Source organism: Pleurodeles waltl, chromosome 8 (genome assembly GCF_031143425.1).
Source record: "Pleurodeles waltl isolate 20211129_DDA chromosome 8, aPleWal1.hap1.20221129, whole genome shotgun sequence".
NCBI lineage: Eukaryota > Metazoa > Chordata > Amphibia > Caudata > Salamandridae > Pleurodeles > Pleurodeles waltl.
The window spans coordinates 552,635,374-552,648,436 of NC_090447.1; the positions used below are offsets into that span (position 1 = coordinate 552,635,374).

The 13,063-nt window shown below is 46.6% G+C and overlaps 1 protein-coding gene across 1 annotated transcript in view; it reads right to left on the reverse strand.

The window, feature by feature from the left end:
• The window catches only part of MSL3 (MSL complex subunit 3), a 151,230-nt gene that overhangs the window by 14,374 nt on the left and 123,793 nt on the right, over positions 1 to 13,063 (reverse strand). The window contains exon 10 of the mRNA XM_069204614.1: positions 6,569 to 6,678. Coding sequence (XP_069060715.1) covers positions 6,569 to 6,678 — 110 coding nt within the window. The remainder of the gene's footprint in view (positions 1 to 6,568; positions 6,679 to 13,063) is intronic.

The following is a 13,063-nucleotide window of genomic DNA, read 5'->3' on the forward strand; positions in this document are numbered from 1 at the left end:
TTGGTACACTCTTTTGGAGAGTTACTGTTGCGATCTGCCAGACCCCTTCAGTTGCTTCAAGGTCCTGGAAGAACCCTATTAGTAATGTTCCTCTTCCTCATACAAAATGCTTGGTCTTCCTCATTAAGGTCTGGCGTTGTTGGGGGCTTAAGCTCAGTGTATTCTTCGTCTTGTCTTTTGCTACGTCTGATCTTGTAGAAACTCAAAATACCTTGAAGGATTTGTCAAAGTCCTGCTTCTTCTGCAGGAGTGCGGCAGTTTCAGCCTTGAGTAAACATTTTTCTCATGACTTCAAATGCATGTTATTTGGAGTTGACTGTTAAAAGTGATTTTCCCTTCGGAGTTGACGGGCTCTGTCTTGATTCCTTTTCTCACCGTCAATCTCGACTGTTTTTCGGCATCGAGTGTGTCTAAGGGCTTATGTCTGACTGTGTCCTTTCACTTCGACCTCTGGAGTTTTTTTTTCTTTCGTACATCTCTCCATCGTCAAGGCTATTGGTGTCAAGGGGGGGCCTTTGAGGACTTTCGATGCAGAGGGTTTGGGTTTGGTCCCACTGAGGGTCTGTGATTTTACCTCAGGTTATTTTTTGTGTTCTCCTTCTTGTTACGACTTTCTCAAAGGCTTCTGGTTCTCAATGTTGATACCACCATCTTCAGTGTCAGATCCTTACCCCTGAACACTTCAATGTCTTAAGCATTTTCCACCTAGTCACGGGTCAGGCTCAGATCTCTGCAGGAATGCTGTTTCTGCTGCAACTGCTTCACTTTGCAGTGCGCTCACCTCTGCTTAACTTCAAGGGTCTTGCGTTGGAAGTCCACACACACTTCACACCCCTCAGCAGTATGGTCCTTCAGCAAACAAAATTGACAGACTTTATAAGTGTCCTTCTGCAAGTATCAGTGGCTGCACTTCTAGTAAAATCTAAAAGGGAAGTTATGCATCACCATCTGTGTGTCAAACATCTGTCTGCACTCTCAGACCGACATGGCTGGGATCCTACAGTGGTAATCCCACTGTTAATTGTGGTTTCCTTGGAGTTTTTTTTAATTTTTCCTCAATGTCTCTGTTTGGATAACCATTTTTCACCGTTTTCTGGTTATTTTCTTGACACTGTGTAGGAAGGTAGACTCTTTCTAGCATTGTTCCCCCCACTTTTGGCCTGTTTGTGAGTAAATGTCAGGGTGTTTTTACTGTCGCACTGAGGTCCCTGCTAGCCAGGACCCCAGTGCTCATAGTGAAAACCCTATTTGTCAGTGTGTTTTATATGCCTCACTGGGACCCTGCTAGCCAGGACCTCAGTGCCCATAGTTTGTGGCCTGTATGTGTATCCCTGTGTAGTGCCTAACTGTGTCACTGAGGCTCTGCTAATCAGAACCTCAGTGCTTATGCTCTGTCTTTAAAATTGTCACTATAGGCTAGTGACCATTTTCACCAATTCTAATTGGCACACTGGAACACCCTTATAATTCCCTAGTATATGGTACCTTGGCACCCAGGGTATTGGGGTTCCAGGAGATCCCTATGGGCGGCAGCATTTCTTTTGCCACCCACAGGGAGCTCAGACAATTCTTTCACAGGACTGCCACTGCAGCCTGAGTGAAATAACTTCCACGTTATTTCACAGCCATTTTACACTGCACTTAAGTAACTTATAAGTCACCTATATGTCTAACCCTCTCTTGGTGAAGGTTAGGTGCAAAGTTATTAAGTGTGAGGGCACCCTGGCATTAGCCAACGTGCCCCCACATAGTTGAGGGCAATTTCCCCGGACTTTGTGAGTCCGGGGAAACCAATACACGCGTGCACTACATATAGGTCAATACCTATATGTAGCTTCACAATGGTAACTACAAATATGGCCATGTAACATGTCTAAGATCATGGAATTGTCTCCCAATGCCAAATAAGGTATTGGAGTGCCAATCCCATACATCCCCGGGGCTCCAGCATGGACCCCGGGTACTGCCAAACCAGCTCTCTGGGGTTTTCACTGCAACTACCACTGCTGCCAACCCACAGACGGGCTTCTGCCCTCCTGGGGTCTGGGCAGCCAAGTCCCAGGAAGGCAGAACAAAGGATTACCTCTCAGAGACGGTGTTACACCCTCTCTCTTTGGAAATAGGTGTTAAGGGCAGGGGAGGAGTAGCCTCCCCCAGCCTCTGGAAATGCTTTGAAGGGCACAGATGGTGCCCTCCTTGCATAAGCCAGTCTACACCGGTTCAGAGATCCCCCAGCCCCTGCTCTGGCGTGAAGCTGGACAAAGGAAAGGGGAGTGACCGCTCCCTTGTCCATCACCACCCCAGGGGTGATGCCCAGCAGTCCTTCAGTGTGTCCCAGACCTCTGCCATCTTGAATCCAGAGGTGTGAGGGCACAATGGAGGCCTCTGAGTGGCCAGTGCCAGCAGGTGACGTCAGAGACCCATCCTGATAGGTGCTTACCTGACTAGGTGGCCAATCCTCCTCTGAGGGCTATTTAGGGTCTCTCCTGTGGGCTTCTCTTCAGATAACGAATGCAAGAGCTCACCAGAGTTCCTTTGCATCTCCCTCTTCGACTTCGGCCAAGGATCGACCGCTGACTGCTCCAGGACGCCTGCAAAACTGCAACAAAGTAGCAAGAAGACTACCAGCGACATTGTAGTGCCTAATCCTGCCGGCTTTCTCAACTGTTTCCTGGTGGTGCATGCTCTGGGGGCTGTCTGCCTTCACCCTGCACTGGAAGCCAAGAAGAAATCTCCCGTGGGTCGACGGAATCTTCCCCCTGCTAACGCAGGCACCAAACTTCTGAATTCACCTGTCCTCTGGGTCCCCTCTCTTTGTGATTAGCGTGGTCCCTTGAACACAGGTGCTGGATACAAGTGACACCGACAGTCCAGTGGTCCATCTGTCCAAATTTGGTGGAGTTAAGTCCTTGCCTCCCCACGCCAGTCAGTAATCCTGTGTACTGCGTGAACTGCAGCTGCTAGGGCTTCTGTGCACTTTTGCAAGGAATCCTTTGTGCACAGCACAGCCCAGGTCCCCAGCACTCCTTCCTGCATTGTTCAACTCGCTGAGTTGACCACTGGCTTCGTGGGACCCTCTGTTGTAGTGTTGAGACGACCGCCGTGCTCAGTTTGCTTGAACCCGTGTTCAAGTACTTCTGCGGGTGCTGCCTTCTTCTGCAGGGGCTCTCTGTGTTGCTGAGCGCCCCCTCTGTCCTCTTCCAAGGGGTGACCTCCTGGCCCTTCCTGGGCCCGGGCGGCACCCATTTTCTTCAACCGTGACCTTTGCAGCTAGCAAGGCTTGTTTGCGCTCTTTCTGCGTAGAAACAACTCTGCATCCTCCAGCACGCAGTGGGACATCTTCTTCCACCCGGAGGCAGCCATTTTGCACCTTCATCTGGGGTTTAGTGGGCTCCTGCCCCCCCTGGACACTTTCGTGACTTTTGGACTTGGTCCCCTTCCTTTACGGGTCCTCAGGTCCAGGAATCAGTCTTCAGTGCTTTGCAGTCTGTTGTGGTCTTTACAGAATCTCCTATCACGACTTTAGTATGTTTTTGGGGAAGTAGGATCACTTTACTCCCACTTTTCAGGGTCTTGGGGTGGGGTAACTTGGACACCCTTAGTGTTTTCTAACACTCCCAGCGACCCTCTACACACTACACTAGGCCTGGGGTCCCTAAGTGGTTCGCATTCCACTTTCTTAGTATATGGTTTGTGTTGCCCCTAGGCCTATTGCATCCTATTGTATTCTACAGTGTTTGTACTACTTTTCTAACTGTTTACTTACCGGATTTTGGGTTGTGTGTATATTTTGTGTATTTTACTTACCTCCTAAGGGAGTATATCCTCTGAGATATTTTTGGCACATTGTCACTAAAATAAAGTACCTTTATTTTTTAGTAACTCTGGGTATTGTGATTCTTATGATATAGTGCTATATGATATAGGTGGTATAGTAGGAGCTTTGCATGTCTCCTAGTTCAGCCTAAGCTACTCTGCTATAGCTACCTCTATCAGCCTAAGCTGCTAGAACACTACTAATCTACTAATAAGGGATAACTGGACCTGGCACAAGGTGTAAGTACCATCAGGTACCCACTACAGGCCAGCCTCCTACACACTGGAGTTGCACTTCCATGAAGAAGGCACCGCTCAGAAGGAGTGGGCTGTGAAGTAGCCAAAGCCGAAAAAGCCAAAGATGCCCAATGCCGTATAAGCGAAGGATATACACCGCTTTGCAAGGGTGAGGTCAGAGTCCCTGAAGTGTCTCCACATAGCGAACAAACTGACTTTCCCCATGGATGGATGGTACTTGGGAAGTTGTGTCCAGTTGAGTTTCAACACAGAACTAAGCACCAAGAAGACATGCAGTGCTAAACACTACTGCAGTCCGAAGTCCCAGAAAGGAACAACAAGAGGAGAACTACATCTACAGAAAGACTTACAAACCTAAGGACTCACGATAACCACAAGTGGTAGGAACCTAGCTTGTTTTCGGTGGATATTAGTTTGAACCTTAGAAAGAACCCATGGCACAAGGTCTACAAGAACCACAACTTCATTGCTGCGTCCTCGAATAATACTGGTGCTGCTTTCACTTATCTAACGCCAGCTCCAAAACCCCTGCACCAGTTCGCAACACTTGAGCAAAACCATCACTCATGCAGGCAGTAAGATGTGCAGAGCACACCATGTCAATAAGCGCACCATGCTAATGGAGTAATGCAATATAAAAAGGCACTGTTCATACCAAGGAAATCAAGTCGAGGAGAAGAAGAATTTCTACCAATGGGGGCTAAAGTAGGGGCCAAGGGGGTTTTATGGGGAACAATTACTGTACCACAACCAACCGGCAGCCACTACAGAACCTCCAGATAACAGACCCCAAAGACTTGAACCACTGCACAGCGAATACCCTAGGAGGATGTCCCAAGATTACAGGATAGGCTGATTCTCCAGTAGTTACTGAAGTGTATTAGCAGTGAACTTGTATTTTCTGTTCTTCCTTGAACGGGGGAAGTGTGTGTGTGTGTGTGTTTTTTTTTATTTTTACAGGTCCTCTTCATGTAAGTAAAACATTATGACATGCAGACTAAAACACATACTTTCAACACCTGTAGCAGCCTGACAGTGAACTCCTTGGTTATCAACTGCAGCTTTACCACAGTGTTCTAATGAGCAACTAGGATAACAACATTCTGTATTTATAACAAAGCGTGGCACATCTAAAGCATGAAGTAAAATACTTCATTTTTAAAAGAACAAGCATTAGCTTGACACTAAGTTAGAACTCCAACTAGCTATACCAGTTAACGGAGGCTCGAACTCCACACCACCTTCCCAGTTAAAATTTGGACTGGAAGGCTTAGCTACCATTAGGGTCAGGTGTTTAATGGGTGTAATTGGTGCTCATTTCTGACTCACTCAATAGTAAGGTTAGGTCCTACACACCAGTTGTAAAAGGTTCTGATTTACGCAATTTGCAGAGAGTAAACCCTGACCGACCTGGCACTCTTGGTGAAGCTCTCACAAGCACCATCTAACACAACAGCAACAACTATGCGATCTGCTAGGTTTTTTTCTATCGCTTCATCTGGGCCTCTAACCCTGTTTTTTATTTCACATCACATAATTATTTCCCCTCTTTTAGCAATACTTTTTGTCTCAACTCACATTCCTTTGTACTGCAAAGCCCATTAGTTAGGTTCAAAACATCTTCCGCGGATCAAAACATAATTAAGGAAGGAACTCCAAAATACCTTAACCTTGTAACACTTTGCTTCCTCTCCTCCCCACCACCATAAAACACGAAGCGGAAGAATAAAATAGAACAAAAATATTCCTTGGTACATTTAAGACAAAATTATTAAACGTTATCTTAATCACCAAGGAAGGCTAAATCGGAAAGAAGCTTCATTCAGCATTAAGCTGACCAGCCCACACTCCCACTATCACCAACACTGGACACACCCCAGATTTCTTATTCTTCCAAAGGAAAGAAGGAAATCTGTATATTTTTTAGGTAACACTCATATGCTACAGTATTAGAATGTGTTCAGTGGATACTGGCTATGCATGATATCCCTTGCTAGGTGCTTCGGGATTGTTGTCAGTCCTTTAAAGTCCCCTTCCTCAACATGTAATTTCAGCTACGCTCCGTTTTCATGAAAGACACATTCACACAAGGGGCATATTTTAACTTCAAAATAAGAGTCCCAATTATTAAAAGAACACTGCATCATGATGCAGTAACAGCACACTTCCCCTTCTCGAAGAAGCCCAGCTATCGACTGTATCTTAGGTCTCTGACCCCACTGACTTTCAGCAATGTTTAAGCTACACACATACTGTACAACATGTGTACATACATACAACAAATCATTTTATAGCTTGTGAACATGAAAGGTATCCAATTATGTAGACTTATGTTATTTATGGGCTCAAACTGCTTTGGTATTGTGAATTGGCATAGGAACTGCTGCTGTATTCTGTTCGCTTTGAACAACAAAAAAAAAAAAACACTCTGCTGGCCCATTTAATTACGTGATGTACATTATAAAACTGAAACAACCGAAAACAAACTGATTACCTCATTTAATTCGTTGTTTCTTCTGCCTCCAAACCCAGGAAATATAGTGCTGCCATCTTTGCTTGGTGTCAGTGTGATTGGTGAGGACGAGCCACTATGCACAGGGGTTTCTTAAAAATAAAAAGGTGTAAACAAACATTTTGGTCCTCCCATGTTGAAAAAAAAGCCAAACCAGTTACAATGTTCAGTTTTTGACAGTTAACAGAATGTAGAATGCACAGGCTTCCATGACACCATATTAGCATTCAGAATATCGTACAGCTCTTTACCAACTAATTTCCAAGATCTCAAACTTTTAAGTAACTGATCCTGGAAGTCACCACTAGCGCAAGGATGTTTGTATACATACACAAACATAATAATTTAAATGTTTTGGTGCTTTTGTTGCAAAAAAAAGTAGTGGTATGTAACAATTTGCTTACTTTCTGTAATGTCTTATCTAGGAGAGACTCCATCTAGTCGCAGATTCCTTACCTTTTCAGATTGAATGCAGAAAATCTTGTGCAGTACTCCTTGGCACCAGTAGGTGGCGTTGAACAGCTCTGCATCGACCGCACAGGAATGCGACTTGCGCAGAGCCTATTATAGGCACCACTCCGGTGACCTGACTGACTATTGCGGCCCCAGAGAAGAGCAACATCAGAAGGCTGATCGACCAGTGTGCGGATTTTAAGGCCCTAAAAGGCCCTTTTAGGTGAAAAAATACCGTATTTATCGGCGTATAACACGCACCGGCGTATAACACGCACACATCATTTGCCCCCTATTTTCAGGGAGAAAAAGTGTGTGTTATACGCCGATAAATACGGTACATTTCGCAGAACAGGGAGGATGGGGAAGGGGTAGATAAGAATTCTGAAGCTATATAGAGTCCCTACCAGATAAGGTGTTACTGAAGATAAGTAAATTGTTAATCTGATAGAGACTTCTAACCACACATACCAAAGCAATACCGCCCCGTAGGTGGGCCTCGGAAATAGCTTACACCAAAACGCCCTGGAGGACCGAACGAGCAAAGTGTCTGGTAAGACAGTATTGTTTAGTAAATGTGTGCAAGGATGCCCATGTAACAGCCTCAGTCCAGGACAAGAACTCCATGAGCTAAAGCAGTGGATGCAGCTTTGGCTGTGGTGGAATGAGCCTGCAAATGCTCGGGGGGTTGCTTTTGGGTTAATGCACAGCTTATCTTTATGCAGAGTACAATCCACCTGGGTGGGGACCGTTTCTGCACAGCTTTCCCCTTCTTCATTCCAGTGAACGCTACAAAAATATGATTGTCCACTGGGTATTTTTTGGTGCGATCAGTGTAAAAGGGCAATGGCTTCTTAGGGTCCAGCTAGTGAAGTCTTTCTTCCTCCTTGGAGGGGTGTGGTGGACAAAGGAATTTAGCACTGTGATGCTTTGGCTGACGTGGAATGGTGTCACCACTTTCAGCAGAAAAAGGCACAAGTTCAGAGAACTAGTTTGTCTGGGAAGAAGATGGTGTACAGAGGGTGAACAGAAAAATCCTGTAGCTCATAGACCACCTGGCTGATGTGATAGACATCAAGAAAATAGTTTTGATCGTCAGAAGTCTGAGATGGCAGCTATGCATGTGTTCAAAGGTGGAACACATCAGAGGTTAAAAACAATTTATGATCCAATTGGGGCGTAACAAAAGGTAGAGGAAACATGTTCTGAATACCTTCCATAAAACGCCTCACAACACGTGACTTAAACACGAGGGTGAGGGTTAGTACGGCAAGTGCAAAAAAGCAGAGATGGCCAAAAGATACCTCTTAACTCCACCCAGAACAAGATTTGCCTGGCTAAGGACAAAACAAACAAACACCACTTCAGACAAGGCTTCAGAAAATGAGTCAATGTGTTCCTCAGTACACCAAGTCAAAAACTTGACCCAACAGCAGGCATATACAGATCTTGTTGATGGATGCCTGGCTGCCAGGATCACCTTGCACAATCTCCAAACATGAAGATGGAAAGTGCGCAGGCTCTGGTGCAGATTCACCCCTGCTGTTGCAACAGGACAGCCTCCTGAAGGGGCAGCCTGATCAGAGGACAGATGCACATTCTGAGGTGTTCTGGATACCATACTCTCGTCGCCCAATCTGAAGCCACCCATATGACTTGTGCCCAGTCAGTTTTTACCTTTTTTTTTAAATCTGGGAAGGAGAGGTATCTGGGGAAAGCCGTACAGTAGTCCCATAATCCAGTCTAGTGGGAATGGGTCTCCAAGCAAGAGCAGCTTTGGAAATGTCAGCGCATAGAAGTGCTGACATTGCACGTTCCCTGTGGTCTCAAATAGATCTAACTAAGGTTGTCCCCAGTCCTGGAAGAGACCTTCAGCCACCTACGGTTGCAGATGCCATTTGAGGTCTGTTAGGCATTGACAGCTGAGTTAGTCTACCCTGGGGTGTAGAGATTCTGCCGGGTGCTGCACGACCAGTAAAATGTCCTGATGTTCCAGCCATGTCCAGAGACATATAATCCTGGCACTGGGTCTAAGACCCCTCACTTTCCTGCTTGCTTCAGTACCACATGGCAGATGTGTTGTCTGAGAAGACCTGGAGGGTAGCAAAGTTTTCAATGACTCGTAAATTGCCTGCAGCACCATAAGATTGATGTGGAGCTGAGTCTCTATTGGAGACCAGAGACCTCTGATTTTCACCTCTTCTAGATGGCCGCACCATCCTAGAAGTGATCCATCAGTCACCACGGTCAGCTGTGAGTAGGAAAGGGAGAGGGATCTAAAGCTGACTCAATCACAGTACGGTAGCCACCACTGCTGGTCTTTTGCAGTCTTGTTCGAAATCTGGACCAGGTTGGAGAGATTCCCCTGGTGTTGTGTCCACTGGACTTCAGAACCCACTGCAATGCTCACAATGGGGACAAGCGTGCTTCACCAGCAGGATGCAGGAGGCCATCAGACCCATCAATCTCAGAGTAAGCCTCACCGAATTCCAGGACTGAGGCTGAAACATTGGGACCACAGCCCGAATGCTCTGGACTCTCTGCTCTGCAGGACAGGCATGGAATTCCAACGTGTCCAGAATGACCCTGATGAAAGGAAGCATCTAAGGAGGAGTCAGGTGTGACCTTGGTACATCAATAGTGAATCCCAGCAAAAGCAGGAGGTGTGCCGTAGTCTGCAGATGGGTAACAACTGCCTTAGGCAGCCAGTCGTTGAGGTACTGAAAGACTGCAATGCCCTACCTCCACAGATGTGCAGTAACCACTGTCATCACCATCATCAACATCCAAGGACCACTGATGAAAATGCTCCTGTCCTGCAGGACAAGGGTTATGAAAATATGTGTCCTGCAGGTCCAACGCTACCATCCAGTCCCGAGAGTCTAAGGTGAAGGAGTTTTGTAACTCCTGTGTCACCTGCCAAGCCATTGGTAAGGCAGGTGGCCACCCAAAGCCCCCTCTCATTCCACTACCTGTAGTGGGGGTTTCATTTGAAAGGGTTGGTGTGGATACTGTGGGTCCACTTGAACCACCCACAGTCTCAGGAAATCAGTAAGTACTGGTAGTAGTGGGCCATGCTACCAGATACCCTGAAGCAATTCCCCTTAGGTCTACTACAGCTCCTGCAGTAGCAAAGGCCCTTACTGGTATCTTTACCAGGGTAGGGTTTCCTAAGGAGGTGGTTTCTGACAGAGGTACAAACTTCATGTCAGCTTACGTAAAACATGTGGAATGAGTGTGGGGTGACTTACAAGTTCACCATACCATCCACAAACCAATGGACTTGTTGAAAGGTTCAACAAGACACTGAAGGGCATGATCATGAGGCTCCCTGAAAAACTCAGGAGGAGTTGGGATATTCTCCTGCCATGCTTGCTTTTCGCCTACAGAGAGGTGCCCTAGAAGGGAGTAGGGCTCGCCCCCCTTTGAAGTTCTGTTTGGCCACCCTGTTAGGGGACCCCCTGCACTTGTGAAGGGGGGTTGGGAGAAGCCTCTCCAAGAGCCTAAGCAAGATGTAGTGTCATATCTACTTGGCCTACACTCAAGGACGGCTGAGTACATGTAAAAGGCATCCAAAAAATCTTGAGGCCAGCCAACAGCTCCAGAAGCAGTGGTATGACCAAAAGGCTGCACTGGTGGAGTTTAAACCAGGGCAAATGTTATGCGTTCTGGAACTTGTGGCTCATAGGGCACTCCAGGACAGATGGAGTGGCCCTTACCTTATCCTAGAGAAAAAGAGTGAGGTCACTTGCTTGGAAGACCTGGGCACTAGCAGGATACCCAAGAGGGTGATCCATGTGAACCATCTCAAACTCTACTGTGACAGGGATGATATAACCATGCTTATGGTTACTGATGAGGATCAGGAAACAGATAGTGAAGCTGTCCCCGACCTCCTCTCTTATGACACTAAGGATGGGTTAGTTGATGGAGTGGTCTACTCAGACACCCTCACTGCCCAACAGCAGGCTGACTGCAGGCAAGCCCTACATCAGTTTGCAGGGCTCTTCTCCTTGACCCCTGGACAGAACCATCTCTGTACCCATGATGTGGATACAGGAGATAGTTTGCCTGTCAAGACTAAGATCTATCGACAGTAGGACTGAGTCAAGGAGAGCATCAAAGTGGAAGTCCACAAGATGCTAGATTTAAGGGTTAATGAACCCTTTGACTGTGCCTGGGCTAGCAGAGTGGTCCCAGTCCACAAACATAATTCCAAGGATGGAAAGAAAGAAAAGGTTTTGTGTGGACTACAGAGATCTCAACCCTATCACCAAGACAGATGCACACCCTATCACCAAGACAGATGCACACCCTATACCAAGAGCAGATGAGTTGATAGACAAATTAGGTACAGCCATGTTACTCAGTACCTTTGACTTAACTGCCTGGTACTGGCAAATCAGAATGGCACCTGAAGCAAAAGAAAATACTGCATTTCCTACCCCTGATGGGCATTATCAGTTCACTGTTATGCCCTTTGGTTTAAAGAATGCCCCTGCCACCTTCCAAAGGTTGGTGAATCAAGTCTTGGTGTTTTGGAGTTCTTCAGTGCAGCATATCTTCATGGTGTTGCTGTCTTTAGCTCCTCCTGGTAGGAGCACCTGGTCCACCAGGAGAAAGTTTTGCAGGCTCTGCAATCAGCAGGCCTCTCTATCAAGGCATCTAAGTGCCAGATAGAGCAGGGCACTGTCGGACCACCTTGTAGGTGGAGGCCAAGTGTAACCCTTACAGCCCAAGATACAGACAGTTCTGGACCAGGAAGCTTCCAAATCCCAGACTCAAGTCAGGGCATTCCTTAGCTTGACTATTACTTTAGGAGGTTTGTGAAAGGGGTATGGATCCATTGTGACCCCCTTACAGAACTGACTTCAAATAAGATGCCCAAAAAGGTAAACTGAACTCTTGACTGTAATAAGGCCTTTGATACCCTGAAGGAGGCAATGTGCTCAGCACCAGTTCTGAAAGCTCCAGATTACTATAAGCAGTTTATTGTGCAGACAGATGAATCGAACATGGGATAGAAGCAATCCTGTTTCAGATCAATGATGATGGCCTTGACCAGCATGTTGCTTACATTAGCACAAAGTTACTCCCCAGAGAGCAGCTTTGGAGTGCCAATAAGAGGGAGGCCTTTGCTGTGGGTTGGTCCCAGAAAAGGTTGGGACCATCCTTGTTTGGTACTCACTTTATTCTTCAGACTGACCACAGACCTCTCAGATGGCTAATGTAAATGAAAGGTGTGAACCCTAATCTCTTGAGGTGGTCCATCTCCCTACAGGGAATGGACTTTGCAGCGGAACACAGACATGGGACTGCCCATGCCAATGCAGATAGCCTTTCTAGGTTTTTCCACGTAGACAATGAAGAATCTTCTTGGGAAAGGTTAGTCTCATCCTCCTTTTGTTTGGGAGGGGGTTGTGTAAGAAAGTGCCCCGTTTGGCATGGGAGGGTCCCTTAGGGCTGAAGCATGTAATATGCCACTCTAACACATGCACACTGCCATTGCAGCTTGTGTGTGCTTGTGGGGAGAAAAAAGTTAAAGTCGACATGACATACCTTTCAGGGTGCTATGCCCACCAACCACCACCGCCTGTGGCACAGGTACGCCACCCCTCTAGCAGGCCTTACAGCTCTAAGGCAGGCTGCACTATACCATAGGTGACGGCATAGCTGCATGAATAATATGCCCTACAGTGTCTAAGTCCATTCTTAGACATTATAAGTGCATGGGCTGTCATCACAAACTCCACAGCTCAACAATGGCTTCACTGAAGGTTAGAAAGTTTGGTTTCAAACTTCTCAGCACAATAAACCCACACAGATGGCAGTGTTGGATTTATTGCACAATGCACCCAGAGGGCATTTAAGAGATGCCTCCTTTATTTTAACCAATGCTTTAGTGCAAAGCTGACCAGTTTGTGCCTGCTTGCCACTCAAAGACAGGTTTCTGACCTAATTGGGTGACAGCCTTTGTAGTCTCTGAGGCCAGAAACAAAGCCTGCTCTGGGTAGAGGTGTTTCA